This window comes from Ptychodera flava, chromosome 15 (assembly GCF_041260155.1).
Source record: "Ptychodera flava strain L36383 chromosome 15, AS_Pfla_20210202, whole genome shotgun sequence".
Taxonomy (NCBI): Eukaryota; Metazoa; Hemichordata; class Enteropneusta; family Ptychoderidae; genus Ptychodera; species Ptychodera flava.
In genome coordinates, this window is record NC_091942.1 from 10,313,020 (window position 1) to 10,331,887 (window position 18,868).

Genomic DNA, 18,868 nt, shown 5'->3' on the forward strand with positions numbered 1-18,868 from the left:
GGGTAAATACATTTCATGCTACTCAAACATGACGGTCCTTTCGAACTGAATATTTATCTCCTACAAATTTATGTCCTGTATAATCAGTGCGACTCTGGTGTAGGGAAAGAAGTTTTGAAAAGTGCCACATCATGTCATTGTTCAACTGGGAATGTCGCACAACTTACTCTCATTCTTGAAACTTCGACAACGCAACGGATGCGATCGCTCCTGCCTTTTGCCGTTATTGAGAAGTTTGCAATAAATTCATTTTATTCTGAAGAGTTAATTAAAATAGCCTGCGGTACAAATTAGAAAAGCCATTCTATTCTGAAGCGTTAAGTGAAATAGCCTGTGGTAATAATTATAATAACAATAATGATAAAACATTGACGTTACCAGTCATGTTAACCGTATGAACATTTTAATCATGAATTATTGGGATACTCAAAGGATACAGTCGATCATGCTGGCTAGACTTTATACCTCGCGAGTGTATTTTGATTTTCATATGTTCTGTCATATATATCTTTTGAAAGGCAAGGTGTTATTCCAGTAAGATGATACGGCAAGATTTTAACGTCGAAGACGACAGCACAGAAGTACCGCTTACGTATGAGAGACACGTATGGTAAACCAATTTGGTTCATCAAATGTAATGCCGACACATTTAATGCATGTAACCAGGAAACGACGCCATGTTTGGGGGAAAAGTGTGCGCATCACACTCCCACACTCGGTATTTGCATCAGCGATTTTGCAACATATAAAATTCAAGATACTATAGTAGACTTCACGTTATTGAACACGAGAAATTAATGGCCATTTGAGATCATTGTGTATGAGATACACTAATTACTTCTCAACAAGCTTACAATAATTGCCGGAAAGCGTTCGTATATCGCACACATTTCCAACCGCATTCATTATTCTCCGACATCAAAGCTCGTGTTTTTATTTGCCGTCGATATCAAAATTGATATCAGTAAAGTGTAAATGTATGGTTACGCACTTGTTTTTACAAAGGTATATTTTTCATGTAATGTAAAGTGTCAGGTACATCGTCCTCTTCAATCTCCATTTTCTCGTCAGCTGACGATGAAATCCATCTTCTGATCTCTCTACTGCAATCTTGTGATGGATTTGGCAGGCTGCTTCCTGTGTTTGCCTGAAATGATCAAGCTGGCCATCAATAGATAAGTTGCTTAAGATGAGTGTGCGCCGAAAGATGTTAAGTAGGTATGTGGGTGCAAAAATGGCAGATATATTACTGTACACGATTGTGACATTACGTGAGCTGTCAAGTAGCCAAGTAAATCGCGGGAGTCGTCAGGCAACTAATAGAGTGTTCATGATTAAAGTGCGTGGATATCTTTTTGTAAATTAATGAGTTCGAATAATTTGCATTTGTGAGTTTGTGAAATAACCATTCAAACGCTTCTTCTAGAAATCGGTAGGTATTTCGCAAGCTTGGCAGAAACGAGAACACAAAATTGGATTGGACAAGGCAGATTGAGTTGATAAAGTTTATTGAGAAATCGTACACAGTTGAATGAAAACATATGTCGTAACTTAACAGCCAAATGTAATAAGAAGTAATCACGATACAGTGGGTATGTAAAGGAATGTGACACCTTGATTTCCACGGTATATCTGAGCAGAAACCGATATAGTTCAGGCTTACATGGGATATGAATGACCGCACATTCCAGGTTGGAAGTTCACGACGATTGATAGTTATTATGCCAAGAGAAAATGGAATTAATGTAAGAATGAACAAGTCGAAATTGAAATTTTTACTGTGTCTACAAGCGTGGCAGATCAAACATCTAGTAGGTTGAATTTATCTACATATTGTAATGTTGAGTACGATCTCCTTAAGGTAGTATGCGCCTCGAACGTGAAACACTTACACTTTTGCTCAAACTTTCCTGAATGAAACGTTCAATCCATCACTTTCAAACTCAAGAACAAAAATCAGGGGTCACCGTACAAATTTCAATACTAGAGAAACAAATAACTCAAGATTTACCAATATTTAAAATTCAAAATGGCCGCCAACCCTGTGTTGGCTCTATGGAGAAAAATAAAATTTTAGAATTTCGAAAAACTAAGCCAATGAAAAGTTTTCTTTCCACAAGAGCTTCAAAACGAACCCCGAAAAGTGGTATATCAGAAAAGAATTGTGAAAGTTTGAGAGTCCGAATATCTGTGTCCGAGGCGCGATCTACCTTAAGCTATGTGTTAAATAAATTTTACCTTTATGTTCAAATTCCACACAGGGTTATTAAGTAATTTATGGACAAAGGTCTTTTACAATATCCGCGTTTACTTGGTCGTAAAATTGGTTCGCATAAAATGTATTGTTTCATTAGCACAATATCAGCAATTACTTTCCTGTTTTCAAATTTTATATACACAGCAGTTGCCTCATTACGTTACACTTGGAGAAAATGACGTTATATGTACAATGCGTGGGTAAACGACTAAACGGTAGTAAAATAGGCAAGCCACCAGTATATTGTAAGAAATATGCAAAATCAAAACATACTTCTGGCGATCCCTAGAACACGGGGAACATCGTTACGACCTGGTGATATTTATATTTTGGAGATTATTTGACCACAAGCCGCATTAGAGTGGTATTAATGGCTTTGAGCTGATGCAGTCTACATTATACGGGTTTCTATAACGCTGTGACATGTTGTACATCGATTCATAAGAGTGGCTTACTGCTACCAACTGCAGCAAGAATATATGGCTTCATTTGTATGATACACTATACATCTTGATATTATGGATATGATATTTACGACCTTTTCGGCCTGTAAAACATTTGAAAATCAATTCTTTCGGCACCAGACAGCAAATATTGAGCTGTTTCAAAAAATTGAAATGACACAAAACTCAGCTTCAAAACTTAATGTCGATTTCCTTTGTGTAAAAGACTATGGAAACACCTGGACATTATTGCAGTTTTGAAGTGATGGTAAAGAACCCCTTGTGAGGAAAGAACGGTTATCTTATTTTCAAGAAACTAATGTGAATATGTTTGAAACAAGTAAGTAAATATAAAATTTATGCCGAGAAAGTCCTCGACTTAAGTGCACTTGTCAAATCGTATCGAAATGTGAAGGTATTTTCCGATATATATTCAAAAAATTGCTGAATTACCTACAAACTACGTGCAAAATTATATTCGTTAGAGGTAAACACAGTGTATTTTTACCATTTATAGGTTTTCGTAAGACTCAAATATTTGTTTTAACAACAGTCTTCAAGCCAAGCGAGATCTAGGCAAAATTAACTATTTTGCATTTGTAATTATTGGTACAACTGTACAAAGCAGGATGTACAAATGTGGACGAAAATGACTTTAAGTCGTTAGTTATTAAAGGGCCATTATTTGTAACTTTTGACCATTTTTTACCTCGGAAATTCCATGTTGGAGGCTCATATTTGTTGCAAAATGTTGTTTTACGAAGAAACAAACATGATTAGTGATGTTATAGCCACATAAAACTGCTAATTTTTGTTCAAACGTGTTGCCCTTCCGAGCTCGTTTGTTGACGTCTGGCATGCTCAGCGTGCTGGGGAGAACGCAGATATGGTGACGCCGCGATCACGCCAGATGTACAAGTTCACGTTTATTGCGGGATCAAAACAACATTGCGTCGTGGATTGCCAGACATCTGGCTACGCAACGTGCTCGGACAATGGACTATGACGTAAGTGCCGGGCATAAGTAATGAATATTTATTTTGAAATTGCTGTAAATGGCTCGCGCAGGTGCAGAAGAATGCCTACGTTGCAATCCGCGTGTCAACAGAGTTTGTATTTCTGTCCGGACAAAAATTGAAATTTTCGTTGTAAAATCACATGTTATTTAGTTGTAGGGCACGTAATGTTTCCGAATAATATGCGATTCTCTGTTATTTGACAGGCTATTCAACATGAGCCAGTGATCATTTCAATCAAAACTAACGGAAAAATCGCAAGAAGATACAGCTAATGGAACTTTAATGAAGATGTTCTTAAATATGTGCGTTGATATTAATCTGTGTATTAATCTAAGCTTCATTTAGGCTATTTTAACAATTTTAAATGCAATTGACAACAACTCACTGTCAGTTCTTGGCAGTGTCAGCCAGCTGTCTTGATATCCCAAAGTGACACGGGGAAACTCTGGTCTCTTCGCGTTTTCACTTTATAAAAACTAACAATATCAGTTCTCGACACCATTGAAATTTAGAATCAACAATATGGGTAAGTTTCTGTAAACACCGATAGATTGGAGATAGGAAAAATATGAAAAGCTTATTCGTTAATGTAACTTAGTTTCGAAACTAAAATCGCATATTTACAGGAGTTTTCAAATGTTACAGAGGCAGGATATGAATATATTTTAATGAAACACGGTTAGATATGACACATTCAGAAAATAATCAAACACAATGCGCGGAACGATAAAATATATAAAAAATCTTTGCAAGAAATGTGTAACGTTGGTTTTAAAACTTTTTAAAGCATTTGATTTTGCCGTTGTGTTCTGAAAGCTGTTAAACAAGTACATTATTTTCTTTCTCCCAGAATGCACGTTTGTATACCCCGAAGTTAAGAAATGGAGACAATGCATATCTAGTGACACTGACGTTAATTTTCATCAGTTAAATAAAATTTCCCCTTGGGTCACTTTTCGAAGCTGTGGAGATTTTAGTCAGTCGTCGACTTAATATTTTTTCTCGGGTTCTTCAAGTCGGTCTTGGGGCCGTGCTTGCTTTGTGGAGAGCTGTGCTCTGCGTCTGTCCATCGTCCCGTCCAGCTGAGTTGCCGGAATTTTTGTTGAGCCTCGTGTCTGCATCAATATCCGCATCGCGCAGGCGCTTGCACCTCATTACTTTAGAAAAGCACTTACGGAAGTTGTCACTCATGAAGGAGTAGATCACTGGGTTTATACTGCTGTTAAAGTAACTCAGACAGAGCGTGAAATAGAAACCAATTACAAATCCCTTGCTCGGGATCCAGTCATCCGGCACTGTGAGTGAATACAGCTGGAGTGAGTAAAACGGAGTCCAACACGAAACGAAGACGAAAATTACTGTGAGTACCATCCGGGCCACTTTCTTCGTTGGAGTCTTGGTGTTAGACGATCCGAGCGGCGCCACTCCTGTGTACAGGCGACGTATCATCAACATGTAGCAGACCGTGATGATGAGGACAGGTCCGACCAATCCAAAGACAAACATGTAAATGTAGAAGACTTTCTTAAAGCCCTGGTAAGGCAAACGCAGCGTGCAGACAGTCCTGGTGGGATGTTCGATTGTCTTCGAGTATAGCCACAGAGGCATAACCGTTACTGCGGCCAAAAACCAGATTGACACGTTGACGACTGTGGCGACCCTGACGGTCCTGACCTTCATGCTTCGAATTGGATGCACGATCGCCAGGTATCGATCTACGGACATGGCCGTGAGGCAGTAAATTCCCGTCGACTGGTTGAGTCCATCGACAGCCGTGATCAGTTTGCACCAGGCGTAACCGAACGGCCAGTGGACAGCGGCGTTGTGAACAGCAATGAACGGTATGCTAAGCATGAAGAAGAGATCGGCGATGGCCAGGCTCAAGATGTAAATATTAGCGACCGTTTTCATTTTAGAATGTTTCAAGATGACATATATCACCAAACTGTTACCAATAATGCCCATTAGACAATTGCAGCCGAAGACGATAGGTATGACGATTTCAATGGGACCGTAGTCGGGCATCTGGAAATAGGAACCGTTTTCAGCAGAGGGCATGGCGGTAGTCACTGTCATCTCAACCGTAGTAGCATTTGCCATTTTTACGCTTTTCGGTAACAGATTCTTACTTCTTTAACGCAAGTACAGAGGCAGCTTCTATATACAACTTCAACCGGCGCCGAACTTCAACGTTGACGAATGAAGTAGTCTCTTCGTATAAAATCAGTCAATATGCCTTCTGCATGGAAGGTTACACAATGACAGCTCTCCAAAAAACAGGCTATGGTTTTCTTCGAGTCGAACTGATCAGCCAAGTTGAGGGAGTGCGCCTTTTGAGTCAACGTAGAGAGCTGAAACACCTGCAATATATAGAGTCCATCGTTAGCCACTAGGGAAAAGAGAACATGCGCTAAATAATGAACATGCGCAGTAGATATATTATAGATACAAATGTTTACATAAGCATGTACGTAGATGTACATGTTTGTTTGCCCTTTTTCCTTCTTGTCAATGCGAGCAAAGTACAAGTATAAGACTTCTGCGACAGAGACGCGAGCACGGTGATTGTGCTTTCAATCATTGACAGCGGATTCTTCCGCTCCACTGTCCATGTTTGAATCAACCACGTTTAGCGATTCAGAAGCCGCGGGCCTAGCGTTTCACAGCAGTGCAGTAATGAGATAAAACACAACCTCAATGGTTGAAAAAGACTTCTTGCCTATTTGTGAGCTGAGAAGTGATTATGAAGTAGCGTTTGAGGATCAAATTTGGATGTTTCCTGGAATATTTGTCTTTTACTGAATTTGATAAAATCATAGTTTTAAACATCGTCACGATTTTGTCAGCGCATGGCTTCGTTCAAATGTTAAGATCACACTAGACACCCCTGTATGAGCTTTGACTGCGGTGATGTAAGACGTAGGCCTATATATTTATCAGGGGCGTGGGAAGCACTTCACGGTTGGGGGGGAAAGGTAACCTATATTCTGGTGATGAATGAATTACGATCTAAAATTTGCATATATGAATAAATTAAAATATTAAATCATACACGAATAAATTAAAATAATTAAAACAGGCCAAAAACAATCTAAATAGTAAAAAATGTAATGAAAGCACCACTACTTTCACATACGGCAATGTCTCAATATTTGTGTTTTTATGTATTAGGCGGTGTAAAGAAAATTCTTTTGTTTGCTGTCCTTGGATTTTTGAAAAACCTACAAGCCAGCCAGCAAAAAAAACCAAAAACAAACACACAACATAGATCAATCGCATAAACTTTAACTTTCCCATCGGTTTATGGGTCACAAGTATGAAAATCATCTGTTACATTTACAATGCAGTGTTTCTTATGCTCTTCATTAAGCACGTTGAAAGCAATGCTTGGAAACAAAGGTTATATTTGTATAAGTACAACAAGCATACTTAGAGTTAGGTGACTGTGAGTCTTAACAAAAATTCCATAATAAACAATGGCAATAAACACTGTACCAGTACATAGGCCCTAGTGTACCACATGTACAGTGTGATAGTAATCAACTGGTTGTGTTACCCAGATCTATAGTTTGTCTCTGACGGAGGTTTATGCACTAGGTAGTCATAGGCAAGAGTAAAACTATTAAAATAACAAGATCTCAATTATGAATAAAAAGCATATTTGCGACAAATGTAAAAGATGCAAATTACGTATTACGACGATGTTTACGAAGTTTTGAAGAAAACAAAATATATTTGAATCAACATCTAATGAAGGAACATAAGAACTTCACCGTTTTGCAACGTGTCTAAGTGACATTTGTATATTAGTTATGACATGTACATTTAAGATCGAGATCTGTATTGATGTTTACGATTGGACGTATATTTCCATCTTTAATTCATATCTATCATATGATCCAAACCAAGCCTTAAACATAACGTTTAAAATCCCATTCTAAAATAATACGGGAAAGGGAATACAAAGTACAAGAGAGAAAAATACAACAGACAGGGCAGGAGGACAGACAATTGGAGAAGCGTATCTAGGGCGATGGCAGCTGTCCAGCTTGTCTACCGAGAAATAAAGTCTATGTAGTACCAACCAACTCTGAACATCTCGTGTAGTCAATCGAAGATTACCAGCACCTCTCAGCAAGCTAAGACGAGTCCATGAGTAAAAGCAGGCCAAGATGAGGTAATGAGATAATAGGAGAAAAACGAGTAGTAACAGTTGTTTTGACAACTGTACACTATGTATTTCAACATGTTGGGGTAAGCTTAGAACAAAAAGGTGTTCTTGCAAAACCTGAAAATTCCAAATATAATACTGCAAAAGTTACTGAGTATAACAAAGTATGTAGTTGTCACTCAGAAAACAAATGCTAAACATCTTGGTAAAAGGTGAAACTACTATCTCTTCCATACAATTGGAATTTTTGCAGTAAGAAGAGTGGGTAGCTGAACAAATCATAACAGCCTTGAGTACAAATCCTCCTTTTTAAGTGTCAAATAAATACTAGTCCTGATCACTGTTTCTGTTGAGTTAAATGCTCCATTCGCTGTAAATTTAAAGGCTATTTATTCTGAATTTTGTGTATCAACTATTTTTTTAGCCGAATTCCAATAGCGCTGATCGCGATGTCAGGTTTGTTACTAAATATAGCTGCACGCGCGACTTCAGACACCGCTGCCTGAAATTCGGACAAATTTTTTTCATGCGCGGTCGTTGTTGCAGCTCAGTTGTAGTCTGAGCCATAAATTCATAGGAATTAGTGTGACTTTTTTGTATTCATTATAACACTTGCAGGTTTTGATATCATCGTTCTTGCCGAAAATGCGGACTAATAGATATTTTTGCATATTAATGACAGAAAACTGATGCTATTGCATACTAAAATGCTAAATATTCTGCTTGTCAAGACAGCAATGCCGAATGGCCATTGCTATTTTGAAAACTGAATTTTAATACGGACTTATAAAATGTCCAAATCGTTTTTAGCAGAAAAAAATGTTCAAAGTAAGGGCAACTTCCACCGCGTACGAACTATTTGGAGCATTCAACAACGAACATTTCACCGGCGGTACCTGCTTGCCACGGTGCAGATCAAACATCGTGATCAATCGCGGATCGTGGAAAAGCTTATGGAAATTCAGTTCCGTTCCTTATTCGAAGCTAAACGAGTCAAGAATTGTTTTCGATCCGTCTTGTATGGAGACCAAAAAGATTTTACGCACTTCCGTCGATTTGAAAACTTTGAGGGAGAAATCAACTTGTGAAACGGTCGATTGATCTTCACTTACGGTACACTGCAGTCCGCTACAACAGGAGGTGCACATGTACACTTTACGTACAGCGGTCGATGTACCCCTTTAAGATAGGTAATCTGATTTGTATAGAAACGATCGTACGACATTTGCGTTTTTGCGACATTAAAGTAAATTACTGCGACATCGCGAACAAAGGAAGGGCATATTTTCGATTATACGATCTGTGTTTGTTTTTCAGATTTCGTCCAAAAACCTACCCGCACGCGGACGGCAAACAAAGAATTTATTTTACGGCGCCTTAACTCCGGTTGTTTGTTTAACTCCCTACATAGCACTTAGCAATAGTTGGGACAGCTAGCCGTAGTCAATGTGTATTTGTAAAAGTTTTTTTTTTTTTTTTTGGGGGGGGGAGCAAAAGTATACCTTTGCCCCCCCCCAACTTCAGTATTGGGGCAGGCGGCCGCCCCCCCTGCCCCCCGGTTCCTACGCCTATGTTTATAGTTCATATTTATTTATATCTCTTCGTATGGTTCACTCTCACCCACCGGGAACAGCGAGTGGGGTGATACCAGGATTCTCCACCAAGCTGTACGGTTCGCTTAGGAGAAGCCGCGATGACGTTTACAGTGATGAAATGGAACAGATACTCTGAGTCGGTTAGGATGAAACTATGTATTTCTTGTGCCCGGCAGCGCTACTACAACTCGTAACGCCCCTACCTCTTATCTCTCCTTCCCCTCTCTCATTCAAGTTCCCACATTCTCTCTGTCTCTCTGTGTGTCTGTCTCTCTCTGTCTCTGTCTATCTGTCTGTCTGTCTGTCTGTCTCTGTGTCTGTCTCTGTCTTGTCTCTGTCTCTGTCTGTCTCCTTCTCTCTCTCTCTCTCTCTCTCTCTCTCTCTCTCTCTCTCTCTCTCTCTCTCTCTCTCTCTCTCTCTCTCTCTCTCTCTCTCTCTCTCTCTCTCTCTCTCTCTCTCTCTCTCTCTCTCTCTCTCTCTCTCTCCCCCGACACAAACCGCATGCAAATTCAATGGTTATTTGTATACTCCTAAATATGGACGTACGCTATCATATCATACTTGTATCCATCAATGTAATGTGAGATTAGTATTGAGAGAAATCGAAAAGTTATTTAACAGGAAGTACATTATACGTGTACATTTGTTGATGTGGTGTTATATTTCTACATTCAACAATAGACATTCGGAAAGAATGTATACAGTTCAGTGTCCATAGACTAACACTACAACAGAGGATGTTGCTGAAAACGTATGGCGTTCTCACCAATATTTTGAGAAAAGTATGTAATTACAAGATCAAATTCGTGTTTTAACTTAAACTAAAACAAACAAGAATTTCGTAATAAATTCATGATCAAGAAGTTTTAAGTAACACAAAATGCTGTCGTTTGAAAGACGCGTCGAGCTTGAAATATGACTTCAACAAAATTACGTCGGTTTCCTTTCGTAAGCAGTCTACAACCATTGACATTAATCATGATACCAACTGGGTGCTATCTACTTAATTGAAATGTATGAAGAAATTGTTGTCGCCAGATTTAGTTTCTGCGAACGAAAATCTGTGAAAATTGTTGTTGGCATAAATTCTCCTTAAGCAACAAATTTAATCATCCGCCTGACTGGCCAACGATGTTGTTTCATTTTGCCATCTCCAGCACGTTCCAAGGCTTCCAGGCCTTATCAGGCACACTAAATTCCGGGAAGTTGATGAAAGCTGCAACGAAACGGTCTTTTGGTTACTGAAGATTTTTTGTTAAAAAAACGTGGTTGATGCAATCCTATTATGCGCTTATTCTGTGGCCTAAAGGTCTAAATGTTAGAATTTCAAATTTATCTTGCCGACGGCTCACTTTGTTAATTCCCACATTCGATAGGCCCACTGAACCAATTCGTCGAATCCATCGTCATGACAAAGCTAACCCCCGCGTTCAGTACATATTTAAAGTTGTTTGTAATCTCGTCGGCTTGTACTCTCCTTATACAACAATAAAAATTTAACCACGCCGAAACTACCCTACTTCACCTTTTATTTGAGCCTGATTCAAAGATGAACGGACCAACTTTGCGGAGAGTAATCGCACATTATCACATGCTTTGCAATGTCGATGTCACCGGATCCGTCGTGACGTAGGGCATGTTCACCCTCGCCGACTGCGTGTCTTCGACGAAATCTTTCCGGAAGGGTAGGCTTAACAGAGATTATGAAGTATCGCATCCGGATTTAGGCCTATAAAAACGGGTATAATGATATAGGGAGACCTGCCAACTCCCGGCACAGTGCTCGATAACCCCACCCATATTCTCAATGGCATCACCGAAAATTAGACATCGTGTCCGGCTGGACCCCACAATCTAATAACATTTCGACAGATTATTAGCAAGTAATTGCGCGATAAATGTAGAGTAAAGATTATGGTACTGGATTAAAAAGTGATGGATTTGTTTAATTCCATGTGTAGGACGGATTGTCGGCCATCGCTGGTAATAATTCACAAAACAGGTGAATTAGGAGCGACAGATTTGTACACCTAAGACTGGTCGTGCGCAAAATCGACAAAACTTGACGGCTTCGAAGTTGTATTTCGGTAAATATCAACTGAAGAACTGTACTGTCAAAGTAAACACACTCAAGACATTACCCAAAAACAAACTGTAAGTATATAGGAGTAGCACTTTTCCCTGAAGGTGAATTCTAATTCTGTTTGACACCTCAATTAAGTTCGATGCCCATGTTTCAAACCAATGGCTCCAATAAACTTTCATTAACTTCTCTGCTGCCCAAAGCGCCTTACTTATCCGAGCACACGCATCAATTAAAGACACTCACGCGTCGGTCACATGATTACTTGATTAAGTAATGCAACTGCAGAGACAATAATCTCACACGGTGAGTGAAATAATTGGTGTGTAAATAAATTACAAGTCACCTGAATTGCGTGGGTTTAGACATACACAATATTGCCAGTACGTGTACACAAGCCCCATCTTAATTCAGTTAACAAATCTTCGTTTGCTCAGGAAGTTGTTGGCCCTGGGCTATTATAATCGTTAGTACACGACTGTTCTGATAGGATCGCCCGGGTTTATACAAAGTTCTCAAGCACTCCCGCATTGCATAGGTGATACAGACTTTAAAAACTTTACGAGCTGACCATCATTGAAGCATCAAACATTTACAACGGCTGTCTCATGGGCTACACTCGAACGGCCTTTAACTCTCTCCGGTCTGTTTGACGAGTCTGTCCGCACCGGAACGGTCCAGGGGCGTTAAAATGGTTAAGGAGACTGTCACCAAGACTCACTCACAAGTGAACGGAGTTGAACTCTCTCGCACGTCCACGTTGTGTGTTTTGCATTTCTATGAACAAAGTGAGGACTCTCAAGCGATGGTTATGTCTGTGACATAATTAAGCAAATAAAGGTGGCGACTAGACGCATGAGCAAATTCCGTCTGGGACAGATTCTCCAGGGAATTCTAAATCCACGACATCTATAGCTTCCGCCTTTGTACCGAACATGAGCCATACCGGCCACAACAAAGCGGAAAAAAATATTCAGACCGTTCGTGGATCCACTTCAAGTCTAGATTAATCTTATCAGTCAACGGGACTTATCTTTCAATGCGTGTGTAACCCGAATACACAACTTCTGACACCTATCTTGTCAACACCTGTATTCTCCGTACGTCGTTATTGTTACCCTTAGGGTTTAGGTACTGACTCAGATATAATTCGGGTAAGTAGGAAATGTACTGCATCTTTATTACATAGAATCACTAGCGGTTCACCTCACTTCAGCAAATTGAAACACGATCTTATGTCAGTTCGTTTCATAAAAACACCCCTCAAATAGAAGTTGCAGATACTATAGACCCAATGACTGCAGGTTGAAAAGACCCCATTGTCGTACATATCAGATTTCAAAGCTTTGTCCCCAGCTGAACCACAGTTGCCCTGCTTACTCCAGGTCCGGCTCTTGAAACTTCAAGTGAGTTCTTGTCTTAAAACACATGGGAAAGCGTACACGTCTGTCCTTGGGGTGGGGATTTTGGTGGGGTTAGGGGTGCCCTGGTCTTAGCAGAGGTTTCTGTTGCTGTATTTTATTTTTTTAAAACTTTTGACTATGATATATATATATATATATAATATATATATATATATATATATATATATATATATATATATATATATATATATATATATATATATATATATATATATATATATATATATATATATTACCAGTAAAGATTTACGGTATACTTCATCTTACAGTAACACTGGTTTTGTAACGATTTCTTTTCCTCCTTCACTGTGTCATGTATTTGTCCGTTGACAATCTTATGCGAAGTTTTCTCGCTGTGTTCCGTCTATTATCTTCGTTTGATTGCCTAATGCGCCAAAGCAAGTACGGATAAGTTACTAATCTGTGGACGCTGTCACCAGATTATCACAGGATGAATTTTGACAACGTCAACAACGAACGTACCAGCAGGTGTATAAACAGAGCTTCCTTTCTGGTTTCTTCGTTTACAAATTCAAGCTTATTTTGCCTTCTGTTTGCTTCTGCATACATGAATATAAACTTAAGTGTCAACTAGGTTTACGGATGTCCTCTGGACACAGCTTTTTAGAGTTTCTCCCCTCTCTACTGTTAGGCATATGCCCTTGCTGGTGCGTTCGTTGTTGACTGTAATCTGGTGACATGGTCAACAGCTGAATAACTCATCCTTATATGCTTTGGCGCATTAGGCAATCAAACGGATCAGATAATGGATGCAGCATGGTGATCAAACTTAGCATAAGATTATCACGGGACATATACATGACACAGTGAAGGAGAAATAGAAACCTTTACAAAACCAGTGTTAAGATGAGACCAAGACACCCAACGTTGGTATTACAGAGCTTTATTGGCAATATTATAGTCCGACGTATTAAAATATAATAAACAATAGAAACCTGCTCTGAGACCAAGACACCCTACCCCTGCCGGGTGGCCTAAAACGAAGGGGAAGGGGGAAGGGGGAAGGGGGCTACAAAGGGTTATGACCCTAAAACGAAGGGGGAAGGGGGATACGAAGGGCTTATGACCCTAAAACGAAGGGGAAAGGGGATTACGATAAGATTATGATATTCATATTCTAAGTTGATAAAACTAGGGTAAAACTATGCAAAAATAAAATATTGTCCTGACTATGATAAATATGAAAAAAAAGAGAAATATTTTGCATAATATACAGCCACCACCACAACATACTAAAGACAGGGGCTATAACTTTAACTAATGCCAGGAAGGGGTGGGGGACATGACATTCATAGTGTCAGTAGAGAACACTTTGATAATAATATACAAAAAGAAATATTGTCCTCAGGCTTAAGGGACGGATGTTATAAGAAGAAGGGGGGGGGGGGCTATGTGTACAATGTATAATATACAGGCACCTCCACCATACTGAAGACATGGCTTATAACTTTAACTGATGCCACGAAGGGGACATGCTATTCTCAGTGTCAGTAGAGAACACTTTGATAATAATATACAAAAGAGAAATATGTCCTCAGGCTTAAGGGACGGATGTTATAAGAAGAAGGGGGGGCTATGTGTACAATGTATAATATACAGGCACCTCCATCATACTGAAGACATGGCTTATAACTTTAACTGATGCCACGAAGGGGACATGATATTCTCAGAGTCAGTAGAGAACACTTTGATAAAAAGATGCAAAAAAGAAATATTGTAGTCAGCCTTAAGGACTGACGTTATAGGGCGAAGGGGGCTTTGTGTATAATGTATAATATACAGGCACCTCCACCATACTTAAAATTGGGCTTCAACTTTCACTGATGCCACAAAGGGGGACATGATATTCTAAGTGTTAGTAGAGAACACTTTGATAATTATAACAAAAAAGAAATATTGTTCTCAGGCTTAGGGGACTGATGTTATAAGACGAGGAGGGGGCTCTGTGTAGAATGAATAATATACAGGCACCTCCACCATACTGAAGACATGGCTTATAACTTTAACTGATGCCACGAAAGGGACATGATATTCTCAGAGTCGGTGGAGAACACTTTGATAAAAGATGCAAAAAAGAAATATTGTAGTCAGCCTTAAGGGACTGATGTTATATGGCGAAGGAGAGGGCTTTGTGTATAATGTATGATATACAGGCACCACCACCATACTTAAAATTGGGCTTATAACTTTCACTGATGCCACAAAGGGGGATATGATATTCTCAGTGTCATTAGAGAACACTTTGATAATAATATACAAAAAGAAATATTGTCCTCAGGCTTAAGGAAATGATGTTATAAGACGAAGGGGGAGCTCTGTATATATGTATAACATACAGGCACCTCCACCATACTAAAGACATGGCTTATAACTTTGACTTATGCCACGAAGGGGACATGATATTCTCTGAGTCAGTAGAGGACACTTTGATAAAAAGATGCAAAAAAGAAATATTGTAGTCAGCCTTAAGGACTGACGTTATAGGGCGAAGGGGGAGGACTTTGTGTATAATGTATAATATACAGGCACAGGCACCTCCAAAATAGTGAAGACATGGCTTATAACTTTAACTCATGCCACGAAGGGGACATGATATTCTCAGTGTCAGTAGAGAACACTTTGATAAAAAGATGCAAAAAAGAAATATTGTAGTCAGCCTTAAGGGACTGACGTTATAGGGCGAAGGGGGAGGGCTTTGTGTATAATGTATAATATAAAGGCACCTCCACCATACTTAAAATTGGGCTTACAACTTTCACTGATGCCACAAAGGGGGACATGATATTCTCAGAGTCAGTAGAGAACACTTTGATAATTATATACAAAAAAGAAATATTGTCCTCAGGCTTAAGGGACTGATGTTATAAGACGAGGGGGGGGGGGCTCTGTGTAGAATGTATAATATACAGGCACCTCCACCATACTGAAGACATGGCTTATAACTTTAACTGATGCCACGAAGGGGACATGATATTCTCAGAGTCAGTAGAGAACACTTTGATAAAAAGATGCAAAAAAGAAATATTGTAGTCAGCCTTAAGGGACTGATGTTATAGGGCGAAGGGAGAGGGCTTTGTGTATAATGTATGATATACAGGCACCACCACCATACTTAAAATTGGGCTTACAACTTTCACTGATGCCACAAAGGGGGACATGATATTCTCAGTGTCAGAAGAGAACACTTTGATAATTATATACAAAAAAGAAATATTGTCCTCAGGCTTAAGGGAATGATGTTATAAGATGAAGGGGGGGGGCTTTGTATACAATGTATAATATACAGGCACCTCCACCATACTGAAGACATGGCTTATAACTTTAACAGATGGCATGTAGGGGACGTGATATACTCAGGGTATGTAGACAACACATTGATAATTATATGTAAAAAGGATTATTGTACTCAGGCTTAAGGCACTGATGTCATAGGCAGTAGGTGTGTGTATAATGCATAACATACAGGCAAGAACACAATAATAAAATGGGGCCTATAACTTTCACTGATGCCCCGAAGGGGGACATAATATTCTTAGTGTCAGTAGAGAACACTTTGATAATAATATACAAAAAGGAAATATTGTCCTCAGGCTTAGGGGACTGGTGTTATAAGACGAGGGGGGAGCTCTGTGTACAATAATCACAATCATACCAATCCATAATCCAATGACTAGGTCAGAATCGTAAGACAGTAGTTGTAAACATAGACACAAAACAGCAGAGAACAGACAGTAAATAGACGGTAAACAAACAAAGTCATATTTGTGAAAGAAAGATATATGGATCTCTGGCCAGAAGACCAAGAAGTGTATAATATACAGGCACCTCCACCATACTGAAGACATGGCTTATAACTTTAACTGATGCCACGAAGGGGACATGATATTCTCAGTGTCAGTAGAGAACACTTTGATAAAAAGATGCAAAAAAGAAATATTGTAGTCAGCCTTAAGGGACTGACGTTATAGGGCGAGGGGGGCTTTGTGTATAATGTATGATATACAGGCACCACCACCATACTAAAATTTGGGCTTACAACTTTCACTGATGCCACAAAGGGGGACATGATATTCTAAGTGTTAGTAGAGAACACTTTGATAATATATGCAAAAAATAAATTATCGTCGTCAGGGTTATGGGAGTTATGTTATAGCACGAAGGGGAGGGCTGTGTGTCTAATGTATAATATACTGGCAAATGGTTATAATTGTCAAATATACACCATTTTGAATGCATGTAGTGTCATCACAGGAAGACTGTATGACATTATTGACAGTATTACAGTTAGAAGATGGGTGTCGACGCTAGTAATATGTCAATATGATCATATTTTAAGTCCCTTAATCTATATCCAAAGAGCCATACCACAACCAATAAATTATGTGATATGTACACGATACTTACGGAGCTATTTTGTGTAGGAGAAGAGCCTAGAATTATAAATAGGCCCCAAGGAAATAATTCACCTGTTGTAAAGAAGACCTTATGCTGAATAGAAATTAGTCTGTTTCACATGCAACAATATATCCAGGGAAGTTATCATATCGGAGGAGATTATATGTTGTTCATGCAGAGAAGCTAAGATGTCATATTAGTTGTGTTTCGTTGAATCTCAACAATTCACCAGTGTATTACAAATGTATGTAATGTACTTGTAAATATTTTTGATGTAGCAAATGTAAATATCCCAAGGTATGAAGCCGCAAAGTATTGCTTCTTTTGGGGGGGGGGGCGCTATAGCATACAGAGCAGCGTAATCAATCTTATTACATTAGTTAGAGTACTGTAGCCAGTCTCCATGTGAGAGCATGAAAAACATACATTAAACTGATGTCCGTATAAAGTAATGCATAACTGTGCATTACATGTATGCACTATGTGTACATCTGTATTTTTCATAAAAAAACGAGAGACCACAACATTGTGAACAATGTTGTGACTGTTATTTATATTAAGTACAAATAATGTAAATCTTTGTAAGCGCATACATAAAATTTATAAGTCCCTTCATTTAGGTCACTTTACACGATCCTATGCACGAACACATAGAGAAGGTGAACATATATCCCAGAATCGTAAAAACCATACTTCGGCATTCCTTAAATTTCACATATTGATCTCTAATACCACTGTTTATACCATATTATCCGTCAGATTATAACTGCAAGTCATTTGCCACGTACAGTCTTGCTTGTATATGGTGCATTGTGCACATAGAGCACAATATTTCATTCCTGCCTATTGTTATCAACGCGATCTCTAACATAACTTTGAATATCATTTTCTTCAGGGCATTGATAGAAAGTAATTGCTCTCTTTAGTCTGGCGATAGTATATCGTGCATTGTCCCTCACATCAGAGGACAATATTTCGTTTTCGAATCTTGTTATTAAAGTGTTCTCTACTTAAACATTAAAGATCATTTCCCCTTCATCGCATAAATGATTGATATAGGCCCCATGATCTGTATGGTGCTAGAACTTTTACATATTGCATTGTATGTAGCCCCACCTCTTTCCTCCTACACCATAAGTCCATTAAGCATGAGGACAAACTTTTTCTTTTGCAAGTTGGAATCAACCTTTTCTTTACTGACACTGTCAATATCATGTCCCACTTCGTGGCATAATTATAGTTTATGGGCCCCGCAATTAGCATGGTGGTGGTGCCTAAATATAATTATACATTATACACGAAGACCTCCCCCTTTGTCCCATAAGATAAGTCCCTTAAGCCTGATGACAATAATTAAACTTTGCATATTTCTATCAAACAGTTCCCTATTGAAACTGTGAATATCAGGTCCCCCTTCGTGGCATAAATGAAAGTTATAGGTCCCATCTTTAGCATTGTGG

General features: G+C 38.9%; 1 protein-coding gene across 1 annotated transcript in view; it reads right to left on the minus strand.

The window, feature by feature from the left end:
- Positions 1-1,491: 1,491 nt before the first annotated feature.
- LOC139151106 (somatostatin receptor type 2-like) overlaps positions 1,492-18,868 on the minus strand; it is a 44,033-nt gene continuing 26,656 nt past the window's right edge. Inside the window, exon 2 of the mRNA XM_070723656.1 lies at positions 1,492-6,079. Coding sequence (XP_070579757.1) covers positions 4,731-5,819 — 1,089 coding nt within the window. The 5' untranslated portion in view covers positions 5,820-6,079 and the 3' untranslated portion in view covers positions 1,492-4,730. The remainder of the gene's footprint in view (positions 6,080-18,868) is intronic.